Source organism: Trichomycterus rosablanca, chromosome 21 (assembly GCF_030014385.1).
Source record: "Trichomycterus rosablanca isolate fTriRos1 chromosome 21, fTriRos1.hap1, whole genome shotgun sequence".
Taxonomy (NCBI): domain Eukaryota; kingdom Metazoa; phylum Chordata; class Actinopteri; order Siluriformes; family Trichomycteridae; genus Trichomycterus; species Trichomycterus rosablanca.
Window position 1 is genome coordinate 20976027 of NC_086008.1, and position 27825 is coordinate 21003851.

Sequence of the window (27825 nt, forward strand, 5' to 3'; positions counted from 1 at the left end):
TACTGTAAGTCGCTTTGGATAAAAGTGTCTGCCAAATGCCAAAAATGTAAATGAATGCTCGACATTGTCATTTGTTCTCTGGACAGTCCCTGTTGTACTGCTAGACCTCAAAAAGATCAGTATCAACAAACTGCAAGAGCTGAGAAGGAAAGTGTGTCGCGTCCGGCGCTACTGCCAGACGACCGGTAGCATGATTCCGTCTGTCACTTGAGGATGCGGAAGGGGCTCGGGAGGGCAGGAGGGGGAATCGGCCTGCCGATCACACTTATTTCTGGCCTAGCGTGAGGCCTCCTGCTGGGACCTGAAACCAATCAACCTCAAAGGTTAGCGCTGATTGCCGCCTCTGGCTTTTCTTAAAGGGCTAGCGCGTTACTGCAGGTGAACACGGGTTAAAACGTGTGTGTGTGTGTGTGTGTGTGTGTGAGAGACTCCGTAAATACTGTCGTCCGATCTAAGCAGACGTAAAAGCTTTGTTGGTAATTAGCTCCCCAGACTAAAGACGCCGTGCATATTCATCAAGGCTTTGAGAGGCGCTCGGCTCACAGGCGGGATCGGCTACACGGCGGCCACTCGACGCACCAGCGGCGGCGCGTATGGAGATGAGCGAGCCGGCCGCCACGGAACAAAACAACCCCAAGATGAAAAGGCTCAGAAATCTCCGGTCGTTTTATGCAGCATTTATTTTATGAGAAAACGTAAATCAAAGACGTGATATCATCAGTCCGTGAGAGCGCAAAAACGTTCCATCACTGCTCCACACTCTCGTAGACTTCGAATACATACTGGAGTCCGTTTTCCTCCTGCGGGCCCGTCGGTACTCCGGGGAACCTGGACACAAACATGGCAATGAAGCTTTTAGCTCGACCAAGAGCAATGGAAGTTAATCAGCTAGAATTCATTAAGCAACCACAAAAATGTGGACACCTACAAGTAATGGGGTTTTGGCTTATTGGCTCTGGATTCTACCCTCTCGCCAAGCATTACAGGAGAATACGATGATTAACCCTTTATTGGTCTGCTTTTTCTCCCTTTTAGGGCGTCCAATTGCCCGATTGCGTCATGCTCCCTCTCCACCAATGTCGATCCCCGTTCTGATCGAGGAGAACGAAGCTAACCCACGCCCCCTCCGACACGTGGGCAGCAGCCGTATGCATCTCATCACCTACACTTTGACGAGTGCAGTGCAGTGCAGCTCAGCGTTGTGTACGGAGAGACACACCCTGACAGCACTCTTTTCTCATCTCCGTGCAGGCGCCACCAATCAGCCAGCAGAGGTCGTAACCGCACCAGTTCTGTGGCCAACCGTTGTTCACGTGGCCGCTCAGCCTTAGACGGCAGGCAGAGCTGAGATTCGATACGATGTATTCCAGATCCCAGCTCTGGTTCCAGCGTGTGTTTTTACCGCTGCGCCACCCGAGCGGCCAGACATGAGCTTTTAAGAAAACCTTTCTAACCTATATGTCAACTTGATAAATTAACCGATTAGCTAAGTAAGCAAAGGTAATCCTTCTAAACAAGCCTAGTTACTGTGATACATCACCTGAGATTGGGCATCTTAAGATAATATACGTAGAAGTAATATTTCACTCACTCGGGCAGGAGCTTGAACTTTTCCGAGTCGATGTTGGGGATGAACGTGTCGCATTCAAACTGCTTCTGAATCCTCGTTACAAACAGACGCATCCGTCCCGAAGCATCCATGGCCTCCTGCAGGAAAAAGTGTTTTATTGTTGCTTGTTACTTTGCAAGTTAGACATCATCAACATAAAACCAGTGACCCTGACAGATCGAAGCCACAGTGATGGGAAAAATAGCCTGCTCTCTACTGGGAAGGCTTTCCACAATATTTTGTAGTGTGTCTGTGGGAATTAAGTGTGGATGGGTGTGGAAGAAACACCCGAATTCAATACTACAGATGGGTGTCCACATACTTTTTGCCACTCTTTAATAGGTACAAGACGGCACTGAAAGATCGAAGAGGAAGAGAAGTCAGCGAGGCTGAAAGAGAACGATGGAGAACAGCCTTTGTAAAAAGCGTCCTTGAGCATCACAGTTCCCATGCCAACCAGCTGTAGAGGGACGAAGGTTGCGTGGAAGGCTGGCGATAAAGACGCCGCATCTTTGGTACCGTTCCATGGACATACGCAGAGGGTGCCACTTCATTACCGAATGCAGAATGCGTTCAATAATCTCTCAGCATGTGTGTACGTGTGTGTCAACCTTGTACAGCGAGCTGCCGCCGATTATCCACACTTGATCTGCTTCGGTCTGCAGCTCTGGGTTCTCCAGCAGCTGGAGCGCCGAGCTAAAGTCAGCCGCTAGGTAGTGTGCTCCCTCCGGAGCTGTCCTAAATCCAGAAAAATCCACTGTTAGCCAGAGGTTTCACCAACGTTCAGAGTGTTAATGTACTGGAATCATACAACAGTTACGTTTTATTCATTTATGAGCCTCGCACAGGTGGCAATAAACCGGATTAACCGTTAACTCGAAGGCGAACGGCGTTCTTACTTGAGCTCTCGGCTCAGGACGACGTTGATTCTGTTCTTGAGAGGCCGATTCTGCGCTGGGATCGAGAACCACGTCTTCCTGCCCATGATGACCACGTTCTTTTTACCTGGGCACACAATCCAGTTACTATGACATAGGCATGGTGGTGAAGAGTTGTAAAGTAATAAACCTAACGCTAGTTCGAAGGTCAGTTTACCTTCTACTGAAGGAGTCATGGTCATCTTCTGAAAGTGCTTGAATTCATTACTGCAAATACAAAATTGTCCATATTAGTCTGGATAAAAGTTTCCATAAATATGTTCATCTTTAAGCTATAGGATTTCCCAAAGCCCAGACCAATATTCCTTCTTGATTAGACATAACAGTAGATATTACTGATTCTTCTGATCTTACTCCAGAAAAGGTTATCCAGCACTGTTGTGCTTTACACCAATCTAATTGGTATTATCGTATGGGAAGTTTGACTAATCTGACTTGACAAGTCATGGTTAACTTGGTTAACTTGTTGTGTCGTAGTAGCCTTCTATGACAGGATTTCCCTACCACTATTGAGCTGTTTACATCAACCTATGTAGAAAACCTAGAGTAGAGGTTCTAATTCATCCCAAATAGGTTTTCATACACTGATTTTATACACAAGTTAGCAATGGCTGTAGCCAAACTACTAATCTCAAGAAGGAAATGTGTTCACATACTTTTGGTCATATCGTGTAGGTTTATATGTTTTATATAACTTTATATATTGGTCCACGAGTTGTACTGTATAATATTCTGTTACCTAGGTTTAGTGTTATTTTTATTTATTTTTGTATTTAGCTGCTGACTTGGTACAGAACTGCAACTTTTCTCCACAGGTTGACATGAAGCAAATTCCATGTCATGCTAGAAGAAACAACTTCACAAAGTTGTAGGTAAGTGGATGGTAGACAATGTCGACACTGATATTTAAAGCTTTAATACACGAATAAAATACACCATACACCAAAATACGTTAGCCGAATCGTTTTGTTTGTCATTTTGTATGGAAGAACCGAGAAACCCATTTTGCTGAATCGACTCAGTTGATTTAAAGCATGTCTTAAGGGTTCTTTACACGAGTCGATTCAGAGTCGGAGTCGATTTGCATTTCAGCGTTTATATGTCGTCTTTTTTAAAAACTTATTACAGCCAAAATTTTTAAATAAATAAAAGAAAATAATATTAATAAATGATAAACTGAATAACGATACCCATAAACCCCCACAGATTTATTTTATAAATATAATAAATCATGTTGTTTATCAGTACGCATGCTTTAACATGACAAAACTATAATATAAATAGCTAATAATAATAGGTAGGATAACGATTGCAGTAATATATCTTAAATGCACATTTTAATGTTTAGTTGTGGGGAAAAATCTGTCCCGTGTTTTTGTGTGGAATTGATTCTCAGTTCTTATCTGTAATTGACTCGATTAGTCCATAGCGTTAGGCATTAGAATCAGAATCGACTCCTCTCTTTTCAAGGAATCGTTTACTCAAACTTAAGATTCAGCGGCCGGATCCTAAACACAAACCCGAATTCTACGTAGGTCCCCTACATATCATGTAAAAAGCATCATGCTGTCTACTTAGCACCCTAGGTGCTACGCTACACATTGTTGGTTTGAGATCGAGCCGGTCTTACCTGAGTCTGATCGGGTGCCAGGGTAAGTTGCCGTTCTTTCCGATTCCCATATCGGGACAAACCGCGACTATACAGTTCAGCACGCGAGCCATTATTAACCGAATTTTAACGGAAGACCGAGGAGAGGAGATTTAAAGTGAAGTCGCGCGCGCACAGATTCCCGCCAGTTCGACTTTACACCGGGCGGAAATGACATTGTTGACAGCGTCAGCCAGGAGGAGCTTCAAAACACAAAGCACCGGACCTCCGCGACCCAGACCAGGACGAACCATTAATGAAAGGGACAAAAAAGCGTCTGTTTAATCACCACGGACACATGTATTCGGTCTCTATTAGAAATGTACGTATTTATTCACCCAGCAAACACAACCACGTGGTTTGTTTGTTTACACTTTGGTTACATACATTACATACTACATTCAACCCACATTACATACTACAGCTCTTTTATCAAGTGTAACCCACATTACACACTACAACTATTATACTGACACTTTTACCCTTTATTACATAATAAAAAACTTATTTTTATTTAATAACTTAAATAGCTTTTAAAGTATTCAGCATATTACTCCAAAACAAGTTATATTTTATCAAGTGTAACCCACATTACACACTACACCTCTTATACTGACACTTTTACTCTTTATTACATAATAAAAACAGATTTTTATTCATAACTTAAATAGCTTTTAAAGTATTCACCAAATTACTCCAAAACAAGTTATATTTTATCAAGTGTAACCCACATTACACACTACAACTCTTATACTGACACTTTTACCCTTTATTACATAATAAAAAACAGAATTTTATTCATAACTTCAATAGCATTTAAAGTATTCAGCATATTGCGCTAAAATAAGTTGTATTTTATCGAGTGTAACCTACATTACATACTACAACTCTTATACTGACACTTTAACCCTTTATTACATAATAAAAACACTGTTCTAGAGCAATATGACAAATATTTTAAAAGCTATTGAAGTTATTAATAAAAATGTTTTTATTATGTAATAAAGGGTGACTGTGTGAGTATAGTAGGTGTAGTAGTAGGTGAAGTCTTCTGGCTTACACTTGATGAAGTACAACTTGTTGTGGAGCACTATGAAGAATTGTTTAAAAGGTTTTTTTTTTTTTTTTTATTACATTTTGTCAGCTTAATAAGGCAGATATTAATACAGTATGTAAGAGGTGATGTATGTCATGTTGGTTCCACTCAATTAACAACTTATTTTTTAGAATGTTTGTTCAAAAGCCACTGAAACGATTTCATTTTAAAAAATCATAATTCGAAGCGATGAGCTGTTAAAAAGCTATTAAAAGTGTTTCCTAAAACAAAATAAATGGTTTTAGTGCTTGGACCCCTATGATCTCTATCTGCTGCTGTTTCTGTGTTATGTGAGTGTTTAGACTCGGTAGTAAACTGAGATGTAGTTGATTGTCTTGATTGCCAACAATGAGCAGGTACACAGATTAGCCTTTTTGGATGCATCTTTTAAAAGCTATTGAAGAAAGAAATCAGAAAATGCGAATATGAAACCAACTTTACCGCAGTCTAAATTGTTTGTGCTTGTAGCGGTAAATGTTTGTATTGTTCACGCTGCTTTCTGTAAACAGAATAGCGTCTATTTTTAATTTTAAATCAACAAGGACACATATATTCGGTCACAATCAGAAATTTACATATTAATTCACCCAGCAAGCACAACTAGGTGGTATGAGTTAGCCGCTTGGTGTTTATCGATTATTGGTGTGTGTTTATTGAGTTCCGTTGGTTAGATAATTATGATAATTAAGAAGTGGTCAGTTTGTTTAACACATGATGCACTATATGGCTAAAAGTATGTGGACGCTTGACCGTGAGCTCGTTGGGTAGCCCATTCCAAAACAATAGGCATTAATATGGAGATTCCTCCCTCCGCTCTGTGTTTCTGAGGGAATTGGTGCCCAGTCAATTCAAGAAGTTAATGAGGACAGGCACTGATGTCTGACGAGATGATTCAGTTCATCCCGAAGGTGTTCACTGTGGTGGAGTTCAGGGCTCTGTGCAGGCCACCACATGACACCAAACACATATACAGGTGTACAATACAATGGAATTTTTGGCAAATCATAGGGTCAGAGCATAGGGGTCAGCGATTATACGGCGCCCCTGGAGCCGAGAGGGCAGAGCTGGGATTCGAACTCTCAACCTTTCGATTGATAGCCCAAAGCTCTACCTGCCCACTAGGCTACCACTATGACTTCTGTTGCCACAATGGGAAGTAATGGGTGTGGCCCAAATACTTGAAGTCAATAATTAGGATGGGTGTTCACATATCTTTGGACATAGTTTTTTGTATATTTTGTTTATTTGTCGCTACATCAACAAGTTTAAACTGTTTACTATTTGAACTATTATAGTGTTGGTCTGTTGGTTGGGAGCACTGGAACACACACACAAACGCTTGTAATGCAATCAAATGTATTTATTATTCAGATATATTTCATATTTATATTCTTTTAGCTTTACAATTGTTTACATTGCTGAAAAATGTCAACATTTGTTCTAAACTGTTCCAATAAAGATACTTTTACTGGACAGAAGTGTTAAAGTACAGGATGCCTTTAGACAGGGTGTTGCACACAATGCTGGATTGAGACCCTGATTTCAACGTGTGGCTGCAGGTGCCCAAGTGATCATCATAATTAAGATCTTGGTCCCACACCTCCATCTTCAGGGTGTGCCCGGCGCGGCAGTCGGGAAAGTTGAACTGTGCGGCCCAGCTGGGGCTTGACGTGCCCTTAATGGTCTCTGTCCGGCCACCGCTGACGCCGTTGCACCACACCTTGACGTACGGGTCAGGTCGGTTACCAGCTGGATCTCCGGTAAGGCCGGTAGCTCGAAGACCCGACACTCGGACAGCAGCGTCGGTCAGCATGATGTGAGAGGCCAACACCAGGGCGGCGAGGCACAATAGACGGCGAGAGAACGGCATATTTCTGGAAAGCAAGGTGATAGAATGGAATGAGCGTACAGCAGGTAAACTCTTACAGTCTTGACAAGGTCTTCCTGAAGGGCCTTAACGGGCAGATGTCCAACACAAGTCTCTGTAAGACTGTGGACCATAAAGAATCAAGCTAAGTTCAATCCCTACCCCTGCCAGGTTGCTAATGTTGGGCCCTTGAGCAAGACCCTTAACACCCTGTTCTTCAATGGTCAGGACCCCCACAGAGCAGGTATTATTTAGGTGGTGGATGATTCTCAGCACTGCAGTGACACTGACATGGTGGTGGTGTGTTAGTGTGTGTTGTGCTGGTAGGAGTGGATCAGGCACAGCAGCGCTGCTGCAGTTTTTAAACACCTCACTGTCACTGCTGGACTGAGAATCGTCCACCAACCAAAAACAACCAGCCAACAGCGCCCCGTGTGCAGCGTCCTGTGACCACCGATGAAGGTCTAGAAGACGAGCGACTCAAACAGCAGCAATAGATGAGCGATCGTCTCTGACTTTACATCTACAAGGTGGACCGACTAGGTAAGAGTGTCTAATAGAGTGGACAGTGAGTGGACACTGTATTTAAAAACTCCAGCAGCGCTGCTGTGTCTGATCCACTCATACCAGCACAACACACACTAACACGCCACCATCATGTCAGTGTCACTGCAGTGCTGACAATCATCCACCACCTAAATAATACCTGCTCTGTGGGGGTCCTGACCATTGAAGAACAGGGTGAAAGCAGGTTTAAAACAGTATGTAGAGAAACAGATGGACTACAGTCAGTAATTGTAGAACTACAAAGTGCTTCTATATGGTACGTGGAGCTGATAAAATGAACAGTAAGAGTAGAAACAAGGAGGTGGTTTCAACGTTATGGCTGATGGTATGTAGAAAAAGACGAAGATGAAGATCCCAACAAAAACAATGGGGTTTCAGCATCTTTGGTGTTTTGGTGACCTATGATTGGCATCCTCTCCAGGGGTCCCAAACCAAGCAACGGTGAGGAGTGTAAATAACACACAACACCTTTTGTTAAGAATTTGTCGGTTCTAAAAGCAAACTTACATAAATGCAACACGACCGTCCCACCCCAAATGAGCCTTAAACTGATACCCTGTCTGGACCCAAGTTACCAGCAAAAGTGAAGATAAATGCCATCAAAACTCACCTGGATTCCTCACAGTCTTAAAAACACCAGTGCGCTCTGCCTGGTCCAGCCTCAATATAAAGAAGATCTAATCTGCGCTCCAGCCTTGAGATTATCAACAGATTAATTTGGTATCACACTCCAGACTTTTGGCAGAATCACAAGAGATTTATTTTATTTACGGAAAATAAAAAGGCTTATGTGCCAAAAAAAAAAAAAAAAAGCCAGCAGCTTCTCTGTGGTGTCTGTTACCCCTATTCCACCGACGCGGTTCCGGTTCCTGAACTTGATTTTGAACTGGTTCCACGTGTTTCCACCGAAAAAGGGGCCCGGACAGAACAATAAAGCGTAACGTGGCTTGTTGTTCCAAAACAATGACTGATAAATTTGGGCAGTACAGAGCACTTATAACCAGTACAGACAGAGCTCTTATAACTAGTACAAAGCGCTTATAACCAGTACAGACAGAGCTCTTATAACCAGTACAGAGCGCTTATAACCAGTACAGAGCACTTATAACCAGTACAGAGCCAGTACAGAGCGCTTATAACCAGTACAGACAGAGCTCTTATAACTAGTACAAAGCGCTTATAACCAGTACAGACAGAGCTCTCATAACCAGTACAGAGCTCTTATAACCAGTACAGAGCGCTTATAACCAGTACAGAGCTCTTATAACCAGTACAAAGCGCTTATAACCAGTACAGAGCTCTTATAACCAGTACAGAGCACTTATAACCAGTACAGAGCTCTTATAACCAGTACAGAGCCAGTACAGAGCGCTTATAATCAGTACAGAGCTCTTATAACCAGTACAGAGCGCTTATAACCAGTACAGAGCCAGTACAGAGCTCTTATAACCAGTACAGAGCGCTTATAACCAGTACAGAGCTCTTATAACAGTACAGAGCCAGTACAGAGCGCTTATAACCAGTACAGAGCACTTATAACCAGTACAGAGCTCTTATAACCAGTACAGAGCGCTTATAACCAGTACAGAGCTCTTATAACAGTACAGAGCCAGTACAGAGCGCTTATAATCAGTACAGAGCTCTTATAACCAGTACAGAGCGCTTATAATCAGTACAGAGCTCTTATAACCAGTACATAGCGCTTATAACCAGTACAGAGCTCTTATAACCAGTACAGAGCTCTTATAACCAGTACAGAGCCAGTACAGAGCGCTTATAACCAGTACAGAGCTCTTATAACAGTACAGAGCCAGTACAGAGCGCTTATAATCAGTACAGAGCTCTTATAACCAGTACAGAGCACTTATAACCTGTAATAACGGAGAGAAATTGTTTTTAATAAGTGCATAATTTATTTAGACATTCAAACGGAGTACAGGTTGTAATAAATGCCAACCGTGGTTCAAACAAGAAGTGAAAGTGGGGTAGGGGGCAAATCAATACATCAACATTGTTCATTCGTGTATTTCAGTTTACTCTCGTAGATACTCTACGTGGCTAAATTAATGGAAGTCCAGACCCTTAACCACTAACCCACCACCGTCTGTTGTTTTGCAGAGATGACAGGGTGTCCACATACTTTTGGCCATGTAGTGTAATGTTTTAATATAAATTAAAACACATTTCAATCCGTTTTCCTCACGTCCATGTGATCTGTAGTCTGTGGCGCCTCCTGCGGGCTCGGCTTTCTAACTTATTGACGTTGCTCAGGCTCATGGACCGGCAGCCGCTCACGTCCAGGGTGGCCAGGCGGCCGCAGGCGTGCACGAGTCGCGTCGCCGTCTCCGCCGTGACGTCCGAGCGCTTCAGGCTGACGTGTCTGAGGCGCCGCAGCGGCTCGGTGTGTCGACCCAGGACCAGTCGGAACACGGGATCCAGGCGGCATGGTGCGGCGACCAGGGACAGCGCGTGGAGGTGCGGGGCGCCCCTCAGCAAGGACCACAGCACCCCCTTCAGGGCCGTCCAGCACAAAACAGGCCTCAGCTGCCTCTCGTCCAGCGAGAAACTGTCAAACGGAGGTCGTGAACCGGTTGTTATCGTTATTAGATACGTATATAATACAGACTAGCCCCGCCCACCCAGAGTCTAAACACCTTTTGTACTTACTTTAGTGTTAAAGTCTGGAGGTCTGGAAGACACGGTAGACTCCAGTCTTCTATACCTTCATCATCATCATCATCATATTCCTGGTTTGATGGTGGAGGATCGATGTGAACCACGAGGGTGTTGAGTTTGGGACAGGCACGAACGAGGGCTAGGAAGGGAAGATTCCCGTCGGCTTGGACCCCCTCCAGAGTGAGGTGGCGCAGGCTCGACCCGGAAGCCTCCAGAGCCGGAACCAAGTCCGAGAGAGGTCCGGGGAACTGCAGGGACAGGGAGAGCAGGCGACCCGACCACCTCTCCAGGCCTTGGGTTAAAAGTGTGCTGCGGGTCTCACTTTCGTCGTTAAAATCGTCGTGGCAGTTCAGAGAAATAGACGAAAGCTCGGGGCACAAGTTGGCAACGGCCTGTAGACTCTTAAGAGACACACCTTGTACCTCTCGAAGACGTAGTTTGAAGGTATCTGGCGATCTTGACCCAAACTCACCAGTCTTCTCTTCACTGCCCCTCGTTTTATCTAAGCACAACCCTCCCAGTTCCTCCTCCAACGTGAAACTATCATCCGCTGGTTGGACGCATTCCGTCTCCGTATTTCCACCAATTCTCCTGTCCCATAATTCCTTAAGACCAGGCACCCCCTGTCTACAGGTAAACCCCTCCGTCAGATCAAAAGCCTTATTTTCGAACACCTCGCAAGCTCCTCCGACTCCCTCAGACGCCAGGCGCCGCAGACCGGGCACGCCGAGCATCAGAAAAGCAGCCGCAGCACACGCGTCGATCTCACCCTCCCCCATGCCGATATCTGTCGCCAGCAAGCTGGAGAGACGGTTTTGCCCTCTGCATCCCAGGGGCAGCAAGGAGCCCGGGCGCAAGCGAAGGCACCGGGAGACGTCCAGGTGATGGAGAGCTGGGCACTCCCGGGCTATGGTTGAGATCACGGCAGGGTCACAAGGAGTTCCAGACAAAGAGAGCGACTGCAGGCGGGACAGACCGCTCAGGAGGGAACACAGAGCTGATGGGGAAACGTTCAGAGCTCCACTCAGATCTAGAGACTTCAAAGACTGAGGAAGACAAAAACAAATTACAAAGGTGAAAATGTTCCTGAACCCATGAGCTGCCAAATATGAATGTCTAAGGAATAGCTCCTTTGGCGCTGGTTTCCTGCACAGTATCGGTCAGACTGAGTTAAACTGGTGCCAAAATCCAAATGAAGAACTTTGGATCCATCTGAACATGCAGCTATGGGTCTGTTCGAAAACCTAGTGAGCTGCCTTGCTGTCCACTGCCTACCTGGGCAGCTGCCTCAGTAAAGAGGATTCTAATAAGGCAGATTGTTTAGACGTTCTATTATTATTTAGACAGCGATTACCGTGATTACGTCACCTCAGTTTTTCGCTGAGTAGGCTAACACATTTAGCCTCAGGCCATTCAAACCAATGGGTTAAGGGCACGACCCGCTAGCACGCCAGCTAACGTCTCCCTCCGTGTACCGAAAACGGCTAAACTGTCCCGGATGAGCTCGAATTTACAAATAAACGACACTCGTGCACCTTTATACGGATTAAACATCAATGAGAATTTATTTACATTTGAAAAGAACTCCGCGTTGATTCGTCCGCCATGTTTGTAGTTTTTTGTGAGAAAAGTCGTGCCGCACGTCGGACGTCCCTCCCTCGTTATTCAGTCAGATTATCACTTAGAATTAAGGCGCCTCAGTAGGAGCATTTTAAAGAAGCTAAGCGGAGCGTAGGATAACATAAAATACATCTGTGTAGAGAGATCACTAGGTTTTCGGACAGACCCTATGTATATGAAAAGGTTACCAGACGTGTTGTTGAGGGTACAGAGGTTAGGTGTGTGGGGTGTGTGTGTGTGTTACCTGGCATCGTGCCGAAACGAGGGCACAGAGGTTGGCAGTGACGAGGTTGCTGCAGCGCGACAGCGAGAGCGAGTTCAGTTGAGGAAGCAGCAGGAGGTGCAGCGCTGCCCTCGAAATCAGATTCCTCTTAGATAGAACATAAAGCAGCTCCTCGATCAGATCTCCAGCTACACAACACACACAACATACGTCACCCAAGGAACCAATTAAATCTTTAAATCTCTCATTTTCATCCATATTCTGCTATTTTGCTTTCAAATAGGATGGGTGGACAATTTCAGCTCTAAACAAACAAGCTGCTCCAGGCACCATGCTAAAGGAATGTGTTTCAACACACAACAACTCATTTTTATCTTCATGCTGGAAAATCCGGACAGGAATTTAATCGAATGGGGTTTCAAAAGCTTCCAAATCATACATCCACATTCCCTATGTAGCCAAAAGTATGTGGACACCATGTACATTTCCCCTTAACTGAGCCTTGATCTGATTTACAGGCATCAGATAACTTTGTTTTCAGATTCAGTTCATTCAACTGCTTAGGTAAGAACCATGATTGCTGATTTGATTTCAACTATTTAATGAAGTTACCATGCACATGACCGTCTGTATTAAAAGACAAACATCATTCGGCACCTTCTCGGTCGTTCGAATACCTACGCAGCAGGCTGAAGGGTCCCATGATGTATCTGAAGAAATAACGATCCATGTAATTCTGAGCGTAGTCCTGCGTCCACACCTCCTTCATGTTCTCAGCCAGGTTGAGGATACACAGACGCCTCAGGGATGAAGGATCCTCGTCTTCGTCACACTCGTGCTTTCGATTCCTTTTCTTCGGCTTCTGTTTCTCCCTCTCGCTCCTGACCTCCGGCTGCCGAAACAGGGGCATCGCTCGCTGTCCGTCCTGAAACGTGAAACATGACATCATGGGTGCGATTTGGCTAGATAGGTGTACCTGAGTAACCAAGCAGTGAGTAAAACATTTTTAATTTGTCATACGTTATAAAAAACAGCTTCATCCTGGTTCCTGTCACAGTGGGTCCAACACTACCCTGAAACATTAGAAGCAAGGCCAAAATACACCCTAGATAGGGTGCAAATCTATTTCAAACCAACATACGTTCACATATTTGCTCACCAGGTCCTAAGAGAAGCAAATCCACCCACTGCATGTTTCTGCAAAAGGGGGAGAAAACCTGGAGATGTGCAGCGTCTATTATACCTGTTGTGCCACCATGCTGTCCTCATTATTATTATTATTATAATTATTGAACAGTGTATGTAATCGTTACACAAGATTCATCAGTTCACAAGTTTAATATCAAACACAGTCATGGACAAGCTCCAGTTCACCTCACTTGCACATCTTTGCACTGTGGGAGGAAACCGGAGCACCCGGAGGAAACCCACACTGACACAGGAGAACATGCAAACTCCACCTGGGGATCGAACCCAGGACCTCCTTGCTGTGAGGCGACAGTGCTACCCACCGAGCCGCCATGAAACCTGAATTCAAACCTTGGATTCAGTCGATGACTGTTCTTCACTTCCTGACAAAAACATGCAGAAGGTGGATTTGCTTTACATATTTCCAAGGTGTGACTGTCTGGAGCTCTTAACGGGTGTATTCCTGCCTTGCACCCTGTGCTTCTGGCTGACTTTTGACCCACTGCGACCCTATTCAAGATGGTTAGATAATAATTCAAAAGCTGAATTGTTAATATTATTATATAATAATATAATTAACTTATTTATACATTAAAAAGTATTAATAGCACCAATGCATGCTTTACAGCTTTTACAGTGATTGTATTATATATAAAATTAAGTAAATAGATAAATAAACATTAGTTTATCTCACCCAGTATGATTTATAAATCTGTACCAGTCAGTAGTGGGATAGAACTGGTCTAGAACTTCCACTTTGATAGCAAACACTACTGCAGCTGAATGTGTTATATTAATGACCTCGAGAGCGAATTTAAGTTAAATATTTCTTAATTTATTATTGTTATTATTATTGTATTACTTTGATTTCAATCTCTGTCATTCAGATTTAACGTTCTGCTAAAGCCTCTCTACTGAGGGATACAGGAAGAAGTTGAAGGTCCAAACCCCCGGGCTGAATTCCAATCCGTACGCAACTGTACTACAAAGTGTGTAAAATTAGTGCACTAGTTATCCTGCTCGTACATTATATTGCACCCTAGCTAGTGCATTATATGTGGTTTGAGACTCGGCCTGATTTTCAACATGGCAAGCTGTGTTTTTTTTGCGTGTGTAATACCCGTATTCTGTAAAGCCCGCCTCCTTACTTCCATTGGTTAATCGTGTACACAGCCTGACCAATCACTAAGCTGCTTTTGAAAACGGCTCATATTTATTATTATTTTTATTATTGCTATAATTATTATCGTTGTTGTTATTAAATTATTATTATTGTGCTATTATTCGTATAGTTATATTTATTATTTAGTACTATTAACAATGTCATAATGTCATTATTGTTATTATTTCATTGTTTTGTCTATCTACATAATAACAACAACACTCACTCACTCAGTCTTATCCGCTTATTCAATCAGGGTCGCGGGGGGTGCTTGAGCCTATCCCAGCTTTTCAATGGGCGCAAGGCACACAGTAACACCGTCGGAGCGCCAGTCCACACCACCACACATTCACCTATAGGGCAATTCAGTGTCTCCAATTAACCTGACTGCATGCTTTTTTGGACTGTGGAAGGAAACCGGAGCTCCCGGAGGAAACCCACGCAGACACGGGGAGAACATGCAAACTCCACACAGTAAGGACCCGGACCGCCCCGCCTGGGGAGCGAACCCAGGACCTTCTTGCTGTGAGGCGACAGGGCTACCCACAACAACAACAACAACAACAATAATAATAATAATAATAATAATATTTTTGATATTAAATAATACTACTTTTGTTGTTAATTTCATTTTTATATTATACAACCGCCTTGTCCTGGTCAGGGTCGTGGTAGGTCCAGTTCCCCCAGAAATTTCCTCAAAGCAAAAGACTGTAAGAATTCAAATTCCAGTCCGAAATTCTACAGCAATCGTCTAAAAATTGAGATATAAACCGTGTAAATCAGTCGTACATTGGAAGTGGTTTTGTGTTTCAGTTCCTCAAGATGGCGCTGTAGATTATGGAATGCAAAATATGTTTTTCGACAGGATGGAGACTTGAAGTCTTTCTCATTCCTTCAATGTCGTCTCCTCGTTTTCTTTCCTTGGTCCAAGATCGTAGAAAGTCGAAATGAAGCTCTCAGTAACAACGTTTGTTCTGTATGGTTATATAAAAACCTTCCAACAACTTTTAATTTGACAGATTCAGCACAAATCCTTCATATTTATAAAAAATATGTTGAGCTGTAATGTTTTACCACTTGTCAAACAAATTAAGAACAAAGTAAAGGTTTGTTTTGAAAATGCAGCTTAATAAAACTTACATTGGAAGTACATGGTAATAAACAGGTAATAAAATAAATATAAAGGTTTATATAAATGTTTAATCACCACACCTCCAGTATATCATCACTTATCTATCACTATAACTACAGTCTGATGCCAGCTTATAGCCTAAGTTCTTAACAGATGTCTTGTGCTCATTTAAAAGCAGTACAGGTTTTAAATCATGCTTTTACATTTATAAAGTTTTAAGGAATTTTATAGCTCACTCAAAATCCAAAATACATCCAAACTGGTGTTTTTACTCTCTGACTCTGATTAAGCTCTCTGAACACGTGACTCTGAGTGACACCGTGCAACTGGCCTGCATTCCACCTGCCGGCACCATCCTGACCAACAACTACCCCTGCTACATCACCGGCTGGGGCAGACTCTCCAGTAAGTGTGGTGGCACCTGGTGGCACTAAACGTTAGTCCATGTGTTCAGGTAGAAACTGTTTTAAGACGCTGCTGTGATGTGTTTCAGCTGGAGGTCCCATCGCAGACAAGCTCCAGCAGGCTCTGACGCCCACGCCACCTGCTCCAAACCCGACTGGTGGGGTCCTCTATTGAAAGACAGTCTGCTGTGTGCCGGCGGAGACGGCATCGTCACTGGCTGCACCGTGAGTGGCGGAGCTTGAGCTCAAGTCAACTTTGTTGGGTTTGAATTTGGACTTGCTTTTGTGTTTTGTTGCACAATTTGGCCTCAGACTAAGGTCATGGACAGATGACCTTAAGGAATTTGGTGCCAGAGCTTTAGGCTGTAAAGATAGGCAGTAGCAGAAATGGACCAATGGCATCACTCTGTCTGTAACAAATTGAAAACATAACTGTACACAATGTTAAAACCATGTAAGTAAAGGTCGTCAAAACATACATTGAGGCTTACAGTCATTTGGCTACATATTTTAATGACCAGAACCAGAAATACACCACCCTTAAAAATCAGCTCCTCCCTGAGAAAGTACCTCATGCTGACTAAGCTTGGCCAAGGTAATGCTCTGGAAATAAAGTGCTGACCTTCAACTATCACATATCGATAAAAATATCATCATTCCACCAAGCTTTAAATAAAAGTTATTTTTTAAGGCGGGACCATCATCAAAAGTTAAAGTTTTGATTTCAACCTATTGAATATTTTTTGTGGATTTACTGGAATATAAATTCCGAGCCTTCTCATCCGATGTCAGTACCTCACCTTTTAAATAAATGGGAGTGAAGGTGGTTGGAGCTGCAGGGCTCATGGTTTTAAAATGTCCAACAAGGACATGTTCAGGTATCCACACAGTATATATTGAAATGTAAGTATTAATACTTGCTCATCCATAGCTGACGTTCTGATACTGATTATCCCTACAGCATGCACATTCAAAGTGTTGTTGGGGTGGGTGTGGGTGTTGTACGGCTCCAGGGATTTGAGAGCCAGGGTTCTTGACTGTAAGGACTTTGGAAGGTCTTCTGGTTTGCTCCAACCTTCCAAAGACATGGCAGGAGTTGTATCTGAATGAATTCTTGCCTTGTGCCCATCAGTCTGATCTAGATGAAGCAGCTAATGAGGATGAAATAAATGCGTGTGTGTGAGTTTGGAAGTGAAGGCTGTGAGAATGGGTTTCTGGAAACCAGCTGAACAAATGACCTTAAACTAAAGGGTCTCGAAACTAATTTAATGGGTTTTTAGCCAATGAACGATCGAGTTTGTGTTTATTTAAGAGAAACTGGGTGTTGCTTTTTTGCTGGAGGAACAATTTATAATTCGGCTAGACTTGAGAACGACAGCAGTTACAAGTCAACCAAGCCGACATGCTCCTGTTTGTTTTGGCCTCAGCGCTCATCGCTAGTGGTAAGAAACCACAAGCTCTCGATTACTCTAACTGCTGTAGTTTTTGACGTGAGACGCTGTATGGCCATGTGGTATGTGGACACCTGACCCTCAACCTGTTGGACATCCTATTCCAAAACTGTGGAAGCCACCACTTTTCTGGGAAGGATTTCGTTAGGGTTGGTAAGACTGAACCAAGCATTACTCACAGTCGACAGTCCAATTCATTCCATTTGTTGGTTGAGGTCAGGATCTGCATGAACCACCACGTCTTCATGGACCTCAGCATTCCTGCACAGTTGCACAGTTGTACTTTGACTTGTTGCAGTGTTTAATAACTCGTGTCTGTGTGCTTAGCCTTCGGGTGTGGCGTTCCCCCTATCGAACCCATCAACACCCGCGTGGTAAACGGAGTGGATGCCAAACCCCACAGCTGGCCCTGGCAGATCTCCCTGCAGTACGATAAGAACGGCGAATGGAGGCACACCTGCGGAGGATCTCTGATTGCCACCAACTGGGTGATGACTGCTGCTCACTGTATCAAGTATGATGGCTAACTTGTATATAGTTAGTATATAACCACAGTATATCTGTGTCAGGATGTGTATTTGTAATATAAACACACTGTCCTGTTCTTTCCTCCTGCAGCAAATCCTTCACCTACCGTGTGTTTGTTGGAAAGTACAACCTGGTTGAGGATGAGGCTGGATCCAAGGCTTTTACTCCTGAAAAGATCGTGGTTCATGAGAAATGGAACCCTATTTTTGTGGTCCTCGGGTAAGAACGACACCATCGAAAGCATTGTAGATTCTGGGGTGTTAATTGGGGTCGGAAAGCAGTCATGTGGTGCGGGGATCGGCGTCCGGTCTTGCCCAGTAACGCTAGTGATCGTCTCCATGATTGTGGTTTCAGGAACGACGTGGCTCTGATTAAGCTCTCTGAACACGTGACTCTGAGTGACACCGTGCAACTGGCCTGCATTCCACCTGCCGGCACCATCCTCACCAACAACTACCCCTGCTACATCACCGGCTGGGGCAGACTCTCCAGTAAGTGTGGTGGCACCAGGTGGCACTAGACGTTAGTCCATGTGCTCAGGTAGAAACTGTTTTAAGACCCTGCTTGTGATGTGTTTCAGCTGGAGGTCCCATCGCAGACAAGCTCCAGCAGGCTCTGATGCCCGTGGTTGACCACGCCACCTGCTCCAAACCCGACTGGTGGGGTCCTCTATTGAAAGACAGTCTGCTGTGTGCCGGCGGAGACGGCATCGTCGCCGGCTGCAACGTGAGTGGCGGAGCTTGAGCTCAAGTCAACTTTGTTGGGTTTGAATTTGGACTTTTGTGTTCTGTTGCACAATTTGGCCTCAGATTAAGGTCATGGACGGATGACCTTACATTCTCTTTAAGGAATTTGGTGCCAGAGCTTTAGGCTGTAAAGGAAGCCAGTAGAAATGGACCAGTGACATCACTGTGACTGTAACCAGCAGGTGTCCAACTCGGTTCCTAGGAATGAATGTAGTAGGGTCATGATTTATTTCTATTAATAAAGAAGTCTATGACATAGAGTCAGGTTTACACCCTGCTTGATACAGGCACAGTGATGTCACTGGTCCAGTATTTGATGGTTTAAGGACAGTGATGTTAAAGCTTAAACCTTTTCTAATATTGAACACTGTTCTGCGTCAATAACGACAAGGTCTCCAGGTCCTACCAGTATTATTGTCTTGTTTTGGGAGTTGGGTCAGTCCACCTCTGGGAAAGCAGGACAGCCACTCCAGGGTAGATTCACTACTGTTCCAAGTGTCCTCTATTTGGAAATAAGCTCTCACTGTGTTTCGGTGGAGTTTTGAAGTCCAGATTGGCCATGTAAAACTGTCCAAACTGACACTATCAACAAATCAGATCTTCTAGAATTTTCTTGAGGTGGCAGTGGTAGCTCAGCATTTTAGGTACTGGATTGGTAATCAGAAGGTTGCTGGTTCAAGCCCCACCACTGTCATATTGTCCCTTAAGCAAGGCTTTTTACCCTTAATTGTATTGTCTTCTAAATGCTGTAAAAGTAAATCTGTAGAAACTTCAGAGATCAAGCCGACTGTTCAGTTAGCTTTATTGGATTACTAATTAAATTTGTGAACTGGTTGATTGAGTAACCACGGAAGGAACTTAAGTGTAAGTGTAAAACCATTTCGCTTGCGCAGGGTGACTCCGGCGGTCCTCTGAACTGTAGGAACGCCGAGGGAGTTTGGGAGGTGCACGGCATCGCCAGCTTCGTCTCAGGCCTGGGCTGCAACTACGAGAAGAAACCCACCGTCTTCACCCGCGTGTCCACCTACAACAACTGGATCGACCAGGTAACGCAGCAAAATATGCACAATCTTTAATAAACCTACAAAATATTGATCAAAATGATGTGCTACTAATTTACTGATTTTGGTTTTTCTTGTTTTTCAGGTTATGTTGGATAACTAAGGTGAACAAATGATGAAAATTGAAGATTTTAAACAATAAAACTTGTGTCGTACACGTCTTTCTCTTGTTTAATCTACCACAATAGGAACACACACACGCACTATATGACCAAAAGTATATAGACACACTTCTTAATTATTAAGTTTAAGCATTTTGGCTCATTGATAAAAGGTGTATAATTAATTACATGCTTCCAGCTTTGTGGCAACAGTTTGTGGACTGGACTATAATATTCATAACATCATAAATCTTAATATACAATAAAATACTAGTTTGCATAAACTCGTAAAGGGACATAAATCCTTCCACCATAAACTATTTATTAGCTTATTAAACGCTTTATTATTAGCTTCTTGGTGTATAGGTATAGGGATTTGGTTGGCCTGTACCTGTGCACATTCCTGTTGTCATTCATGCAGTACGTAACGGTTTAATGTTGATTACAGTGCTGAGAGAAACTGGGAGTGCAGTGAGAGGAGCTTGGGCTTGAAGCCAGTGTTTATGAGTTACCAGAGAGTAATATCAAAGATGAGTCTACCCTGCGCCACAGGCATTAGGATATTGTGCTTACAGCGGCTGAAACTTTATTGTTTCATAATGTGATATAATGTGTTTACATAAAACCCCAGGAGCGAAGTGCTCCGATTGTAGTTTCGCGTATTTTATAAGTTAGTTTTTGGGATGAGGTCCCAAGTTCGGGTTCCTTAAATCTTCTTTATGCTGCTTATGTTTGAGCCAGCAAATAAATCTTTCAGCAGGTCTTCGTTGTTATATTGGGGTTTTGCTTTGTCTTTTGGACAGGCTGCGATCGGTTCTATTAGTTTTGGCCTCCAGAAGTTCTTAACTGCTATTTGTTAATGACATTTCTTTTAAAAGCTTTCCCTGAATTTGTCGCCATTGAATAGCTTCATTTTTTGTATTATCATTAGCTTAAGGTTGTTGAGTGTTTTCACAAGGGTTGAAGAATAAGAGAATTAATTAAGCTCTGAAATTGTCGTTATCTGACAATTATTAATGACGATGACTGACCTGCCTAACGAGGCTTAATGAGTCCGTTTTGCCATAATAAATTTAATTAGTAAAGTTTTAATATCATACTTAGGCACACGCCCCAAAATGTGTCTGAGGGAGAAAAGGCTGACCATTAACATTTACATTTTCGGCATTTAGCAGACGCTTTTATCCAAAGTGACTTACAATTATGACTGAACACGAAGGTTAAGGGCCTTGCTCAGGGACCCAACAGTGGAAACTTGGTGGTGGCAAGGCTTGAACCGGCAACCTTCTGATTACTAGTCCAGTACCTTAACCACTAGGCTACCACTGTCCATCAGGGTTTAACGCGGCTAATGCGACCTATGCTGGCTGATCAAGGCACCTACATCTCTCTAAATTTGAGAATTTGTCACTTGCAGGTGAAAAGAAGTGGCCAGTGACTGGTCAGTGTATTAGAGGGGGCAGATGATAGTCTGTGGCACTTCTCTGGTAGTTCGGGGGTAGTGATATGAGGCGAATCCCAACACTCCTGCACTTATAATAGTACAACACACTACCATGTTATTACCATGTGAATGACATTGCAGTGCTGAGACCACCCAGACATGTGATAGCTGGGATTTGTTTTGGGGTACGGGTGGGGTGACAATGTACAGAGCAACATATGGGCAGTCAGTAGTTGTATACCCATGATGTGTATCTGTATTGTAAGTATTAATGAGTGTGCGTTCCAAATAGGTGTTCCTATGCATGTGTGTGTGTGTGTGTGTGTGTGTGTGTGTGTGTTGCTGCATATATAATGTGGGAATCTCGGCTGCAGCATTGTGTCAGGGGTGCAGCAGCATGGCAGAAAGAAAAGAGCGCCTTTGTTAGCGCGTCCAGGCGAACCACGCCCACATTAAACACCACCACTAGTGATGTTTAAGTAATGTAGTGCGACCCTGACCAGGACGAAGCGCGTAATAACGATGAACGGAGGAATAACGTAATAATGATGCGGTTTGGGACGGAGCCTTTGTGTGCGCGTGCACTCACTTTTAAAACTCACGCGCAGTCCGCGCGACAGAACTAACGGTCGCCGAGCTGAATTTAACGTTTTATTTACGCTTTTTTGAGGAGTTAAAGGAGGTTTTTTTGGATGTTTTGCGGGTCCTTGTGGCTCGTTTCGTTCCTAAATACCTAAAGAAGTCACTCCAGAGCGGGTAAGTTGTTTTACAATTACAAATAAAGTGAAAAGTTTACATTCGCATGTATGTTATGGCATTGTTATGATTGAGTATAGCTGGTGACTTCTGTGTACCCATATAATTAGGGCTAGTTTGGCTTTACCTTTTCATTAAAAACAACACCCCAAGCGTGCACTTAATACCAACTTTGGTTGGTCAGATGTCATCCAGTGCCAGTTTGTGTTTTACAGATGCTGAAACTTGGGCGACACTGTCCACAGTCAAGCAAGCTTTACACAACCATAGATTGGAGGTGATTGAATCCTACGCTCCTTGAGGTTGGACTGAAGTCGAACTAAATGAAAAGCTAGATCTAGATCAGGGTAAGGGTTCTCTTTTCTTTTATGGCAGCCTTCATGACAGTGTGAAGCTTGCTTGGTTGTGGACAGTGTCGTCCATATTCCAGCCACTTTTGGTGGTACTTGTGGTGATCTACATGACCAACTACAGGAAAAAATACCATAGCTTTCTAGTTTTAACTATAGCTAATTCCACAAGGTTTTATACTGTACATCAGAAGTCCACATCGTCCACAGCAAATTTAAGCTCAGCCCTCGTGAATGATAAAAAAAAAACACAACTATAAAAGATATATACACATTCCATTCCATTTTTTGTGTAATTTAGCTTCTTAAATGACTATTAATGTTGTTACATTTTATAAAATAGTTTCTAGTAAGAAATATTGTACTAAATTTGAACTGTACAGAATTACATACAATCAAATAAAACTTTGCTTGCAGGATTTCACTTCTACAAACTAAATCCCGACTTAATGACCGAGGTCGTCCAACCAATCTGATTCCTTGGTTGTCTACAATCAAGACGTTCCTAACAATAGCTAAGTAGGCCAAACTTTGTGAGCGAAGCTAAATGAACCCTTTCAGTGCCTCTGAATGCATTTACTGTCTCTTGTTTCTTCCTAATTAGTATTCAAATCCACTGCAAGGTCACCAACAACCCCGACAAACCCCTTCATTGTGGGACACACGTTGAGACAAAGCGTTAGATTGTCCCGCGGTATCATCTCTGAGTTCTGTATTCAGGTTGTAGGAAGCTATTACTGACAGAAATAAATGATCTCCTGATCATGAGCGTGTCGGACCTCCCATTCCAAAACCATGTGCAGTTATGCTGAGTTGCCCCCACTTTCCTATTTCGCAGCTATAACAGCCTTCAATTATTAGTAAAGCTTTTTAAAAGATTTGAGCTTATGTAGTCAGTAGAGCGTTTGTAAGGTTAGACATTAAAGCCTGGCTTGCAGTTGTTACACCAATTCATCTCAAAGATGTTCAGTGCTGTTGAGGTTCAGGGTTCTCTGGAGTTCCTCTGGAGTTCAAATCAGAACCAGTCCACCCTGAAATGATAATTCTGTTTACTTTCAGTCTAGATGTGATATAATCCTGCTAAATAACCCAGTTATTCCTCAGCTTTAACTTATAGACAGATGACTTTGTATTTACCTTAGAAATATATTCACAATGAGTGGAATTTGTTCTTTACCTAATAATGACAAGTTGCCCATGTTCTGATGCAGCAGATCTTCCCCATATCATCACACTGCCCCAGTTGTCTGTTGGCAATATGTCCTTTATCAAATGCTGTATTTACTTTTTTGTCGTTAAGACATTAAAGCAGGCTGGCCACTCCTGGGTAGATTCTCTGCTGTTCCAAGTTTTGTCAATTTGGAGTTAGTAGCTCTCAGTGTGGTTTGGTGGAGTCCTAGAGCCTTGGAAATGGCTTGCTAAGTACTTCCAGGTGCATTTATTTGGAAACCTTCTGACTCTGACATAGTGTTCCTATGAAAGTAAAATCTATAGTATGTTTTGTTCAGTAAAGTGTGCAACAACAGAATCAAGCAATGCCTTTTATTTCCACAGCACCGTGGGTGTTCCCTATAAGACAGACGGTGACTCAGGATCAGCTTTCCAGGTTCTTATTATATTCATTCGAAAAGTAAAAGGCATAATTATTTAGACGGTTGTTCAGGCTCTGACCATCACCACAGTGAGACATTTTGAATGTAAGAAGTCACATCACAAACGCTGAATCAACCCTCAGCCCACACCACCATTATTGAATGTGCCCTGCTTTGAAGGGCACTTGAATCGTTTTACTGAATGCCAGTGTTCCACTTTATAAATGCCAATATTTTGTTTAGAATGCCAACTGGCATAAGAGTGGATTAATCATTGTAGTAATGACTGTTAAAGTCAAAAGTTTACGTACACAATAAATGCCAATAAATAATTGGAACACGTTCTTGTTCCAGGTCACAAATCCAGGTCACACCAGTGGCAGATTATTAAACCAGTGGAGTGTAAAGTTCTATAATGTCACATTACTCTCTGTTACTGCCCTTTCATTTGTGCCCCAAGTTTTCTGAGCCCATATAACTAGGGCTAGTTGGACAGCACGAATTAAAAAAGCTCATGGAACAGTGGTCTCTCACCTAGGCTGAGAAGAAAACCCAAACTCTTACCTTACAGTCTGGATAGTCACATGTAATCAAAGAAACACCAAGAATTAAGAAGTTGCTGTAATGTAGTTGAGACTGTCTACAGTCAAGCAAGCTTTGCATCTCCATGAGCTGAGAGGCTGCAGTGCCAGAAAGAGGAATTACACTCGATCTTTCATGTACTTTCTTTGACCATTTCAGTCCACTAGCCCTATTTATATGAGACCCCCTGGAGTTCATCCATACCAAACTTAAACCACGTCTTAATAGACTTTGCTTAATAGATAGGCAGCGACCGAAAAAAGCGTCCCTAAACTAGTGCCACAAGGTTGGATATATAGCATTTACATTGCAAATCTGATTTTATACACCTGTTAGCAATGTATGTGGTTAAAAGACCTAAACTCATCAATTAGGAGAGGTGTCCACATACTTTTAGTCAAGTTGTTGCTGTATGTTGACAAGGAACTAGAAATTCTGCCCTGTTAACATTCCAGTACGTTTGTTAAGTTTGTATAATTGTGTTTAATAGCAACACTGACCCCTTCTCAATCTTCCTCCTGCCTCTTCTACCTCCAGACTCAGTAATAACACACACACACAGTGTGAAATTGGTGCGGGGGCGAGAGGGGGAATCGCCCCCCAGACTTAGTGCGGCGCTCGTGATTGAATCTCATTTGGCCTCGTATTAAGGAAAAGTTCCCGACGCAGACATCTCCCTTTAGCGAAATGGATTTGGTAAATCAAAATCTCATACATCTTCATTACGGCCTCCCTCACCTCGCCGAGCTGCTATTTATTTTGCGAAAACAAAGTTTCAGCTCGGCTGAATAATAAGTTCTTAATGATGGTTGGAGGGCGTCGGTGCCCCCCTGCAGCTCAGAAGCCTCAGTTTGACTCATTAGCAAAGCTTGAGATATCATTAGTGGAGGTTGGAGGAGATTGAAGGAGAACTAGATTGACTGTTCAACATAACAGGACTGAGTCTTCTCCTATAATACTTGATTATTGGAGAATCCTAGGCAGAGACTGAGCAACACCTCAAAACAGAATGTCCAGATCCTCCAGCCTCCTCTGGTGCAGCTTTTTAAAGATTTAGCTCACTAGATTAGGATGGCAATCAAAGAAGATTGCACTTTCAGGCTGACCATGTAGCAATCAGAATGGACCACAATTCACTTTAAATCTGTTGATTTGCCTTTCAGGTGTGAAACGATCCTCATTCTAGTCCAGAAAGGGGCTGGAATCTGAGCCGGGATCTTCAGGATCAAGCCGCCCAGCCGTCTCGCTTCATTAAACAGATCCGTACAGAGATGGGAAGATATTTGATCATTTTGTGAGGAGTTGAGAAGTCGGGTGGAGAACTAACATGGAGACGGAACTCAGGACCGGTCTGTCTTCAGCAGCCGTGGTGGCGATCGTGTGCAACTCAGTAGTCGCTGTACTCATCTTTCTGCTGTGCGTCATTCTTTATAAGGCCTGCAAGGTGCCCTCCTGTCCAGAGAGGGCGCCAGTGCTGGTACAGACTCGGGAGAAGATGAAAAATGGACATACGTATTTATGGACTGCAGCGTGATTTAGGCAATGCTTTGTTTGTTTGTTTTTTTATTTTACGTAAGCACTTGGTAACCGAATCGGAACTTTGCACTGTAGGGGTGTAATGATATGATATATTTTCAATACGATACAATTTTTACTGCGATTCGCGTCGTTAGTGTGGAACTTTAAAGTGTTGTTAAGTTCCTGGTGAGCTTTTAAAAAATGGGCTGCAATCCAAACAGCAAAGTACTGTACAAAATAGCAGGTGTAATTAGTGCACTACACTAACGGTATAGTTACACACTATGTAGTACACAAGATGTGGTTTGGGATGCAGCCATAAAACCATGCATGATATGTGTAAACTATTTTAGTCTCAGTGATACAATTTGCTCTGTACAAAGGAAGGAAGACAAGAAGGTGACTCCTACTGTCCGGACGAGGCGTCTGAATGTGTGGTGAGGAATACAGAGAGCATAGCGTGATCCGCTACAAGAATCTTCATTGCTGGCCAGAGTAAATACAGGAGGACGAGGTTGCACTTCCTGCACAGTAAGGGTGTCATTCAAGCTGCAAATTGCATAGGGGAATTGGAAACATCCAAATTGCAGTCAGACATGCAGTCAGAGTAAAAACAGTCAATAAAACATGAACACCAGGATGTGTGTTCGAGCTAAATGATGAAGCGTTACCTATCTAGAAACACCTCAGAATATAATCGGATATTAATATTAAAAAAGAATATAGCCTATTTTTAAAAGTTGTTGTTTTGCTTGTGTCCTGAGATCGAGTCCTCTGGTTTAAAACAGAGGTGGGTGTTACAAAGCCTAAAAGTCACTGACAAACATTATTTCATTATTATGTTTATAGCTTGCATCCGTAGACGTTGTTTTCCCTTCCCTCATGTGATTAACCACGTTACCGAAGTGTGCACCTCTAGCACATAGGGAGCCATTTGGGACATGGCCCGTTTGTGTTTACATCAGAGCATCACAGTGTGCATGGCATGACGGGTGAAGGAGCGCTGGTTCACGAGCTGCATGGGACCACTGGAGATCGTGGGAATGTGATTGGCACCAGGTACTTGCATTAAATCATTGCACGGTACTGCATTACAGCGGTTAAAAAGGGCTGTGCTGTTTGATTTGGCTACATGAATGGTTGAATAAACAAGCTCTGTATGGACAAAAATATTGGGACACTTCTTGTTATTTTTGAATTCAGTTTAGGGAAGGCCCTTTCCTGTCTCAGCATAACTTCAGCCCATAAAGACATGGAGAAAAGCTCGGTTTAAAGAAACCTGCACAGAGCCCTGACCTCAGTCCCACTCAACGGCTTTGGAATGAACTGGAACTTCAACTGAGACTTTCTTGACCAACATCAGAATAGGCACAAATCCCCACAGACTTACTTTAAAGTCTTGTGAGATGCCTTCTCAGAAGACCTCACATAGAGTGTCCAGATACATTAGGCCTCATAATGTACGTGTTTGTTCATAAACAATTTTTTAATCATTACTGTTACACTGATACAGGCGAGCCTCTCTAAACTTTATGTGGTGCATCTAACCGCTGTGTTCATGAT

At 43.1% G+C, this 27825-nt stretch overlaps 3 protein-coding genes and 1 long non-coding RNA gene across 5 annotated transcripts; 2 read left to right on the forward strand and 2 right to left on the reverse strand.

Annotated features, from left to right (window-relative positions):
• Positions 1-662: 662 nt before the first annotated feature.
• dhfr (dihydrofolate reductase) lies at positions 663-4404 on the reverse strand. Its single transcript, XM_063018218.1, has 6 exons — positions 4178-4404; positions 2705-2754; positions 2509-2614; positions 2221-2347; positions 1592-1707; positions 663-828 (listed from the first exon to the last, which is right to left on the reverse strand). The coding sequence occupies exons 1-6, from the start codon at positions 4267-4269 to the stop codon at positions 747-749; spliced, it is 573 nt and encodes a 190-aa protein (XP_062874288.1). The 5' UTR covers positions 4270-4404; the 3' UTR covers positions 663-746.
• A 5217-nt stretch (positions 4405-9621) lies between these two features.
• On the reverse strand, positions 9622-14202 carry si:ch211-214j8.12 (uncharacterized protein LOC100000539 homolog). The gene is made up of 5 exons (XM_063018215.1): positions 14127-14202; positions 12926-13169; positions 12266-12432; positions 10393-11447; positions 9622-10291 (listed from the first exon to the last, which is right to left on the reverse strand). The coding sequence occupies exons 2-5, from the start codon at positions 13152-13154 to the stop codon at positions 9925-9927; spliced, it is 1818 nt and encodes a 605-aa protein (XP_062874285.1). The 5' UTR covers positions 13155-13169; positions 14127-14202; the 3' UTR covers positions 9622-9924.
• A 2070-nt stretch (positions 14203-16272) lies between these two features.
• On the forward strand, positions 16273-20080 carry ela3l (elastase 3 like). 2 transcript variants are annotated; one of them, XM_063018217.1, is made up of 7 exons: positions 16273-16358; positions 17912-18098; positions 18203-18331; positions 18467-18603; positions 18693-18838; positions 19752-19904; positions 20005-20080. In XM_063018217.1, the coding sequence occupies exons 2-7, from the start codon at positions 18076-18078 to the stop codon at positions 20020-20022; spliced, it is 606 nt and encodes a 201-aa protein (XP_062874287.1). In that variant the 5' UTR covers positions 16273-16358; positions 17912-18075; the 3' UTR covers positions 20023-20080. The 2 variants fall into 2 exon arrangements, with proteins under 2 accessions (XP_062874287.1, XP_062874286.1); XM_063018216.1 differs by lacking the exon at positions 16273-16358 and adding an exon at positions 17516-17575.
• Positions 20081-21861: 1781 nt separating this feature from the next.
• LOC134335330 (uncharacterized) lies at positions 21862-26075 on the forward strand. The gene is made up of 3 exons (XR_010015570.1): positions 21862-22220; positions 24125-24176; positions 25908-26075. It is a non-coding gene; the product is annotated as an uncharacterized LOC134335330 (long non-coding RNA).
• Positions 26076-27825: the final 1750 nt, after the last annotated feature.

What these genes read in the sequence shown, in the direction of transcription:
- ela3l (XM_063018216.1), top strand. Translation starts at nt 17,536, where the DNA reads ATGCTCCTGTTTGTTTTGGCCTCAGCGCTCATCGCTAGTG. An exon ending in CCTATTTTTGTGGTCCTCGG is followed by an intron (nt 18,332 to 18,466) that starts GTAAGAACGACA and finishes TTGTGGTTTCAG; the next exon opens with GAACGACGTGGCTCTGATTA. An exon ending in GCATCGTCGCCGGCTGCAAC is followed by an intron (nt 18,839 to 19,751) that starts GTGAGTGGCGGA and finishes TCGCTTGCGCAG; the next exon opens with GGTGACTCCGGCGGTCCTCT.
- si:ch211-214j8.12 (XM_063018215.1), bottom strand. Translation starts at nt 13,154, where the DNA reads ATGCCCCTGTTTCGGCAGCCGGAGGTCAGGAGCGAGAGGGAGAAACAG. An exon ending in GGGACCCTTCAGCCTGCTGC is followed by an intron (nt 12,433 to 12,925) that starts GTAGGTATTCGA and finishes TGTGTTGTGTAG; the next exon opens with CTGGAGATCTGATCGAGGAG. An exon ending in TCGTTTCGGCACGATGCCAG is followed by an intron (nt 11,448 to 12,265) that starts GTAACACACACA and finishes TGTCTTCCTCAG; the next exon opens with TCTTTGAAGTCTCTAGATCT.
- dhfr (XM_063018218.1), bottom strand. Translation starts at nt 4,269, where the DNA reads ATGGCTCGCGTGCTGAACTGTATAGTCGCGGTTTGTCCCGATATGGGA. An exon ending in TGGCACCCGATCAGACTCAG is followed by an intron (nt 2,755 to 4,177) that starts GTAAGACCGGCT and finishes TTGTATTTGCAG; the next exon opens with TAATGAATTCAAGCACTTTC. An exon ending in AAGTTCAAGCTCCTGCCCGA is followed by an intron (nt 829 to 1,591) that starts GTGAGTGAAATA and finishes GTTTGTGTCCAG; the next exon opens with GTTCCCCGGAGTACCGACGG.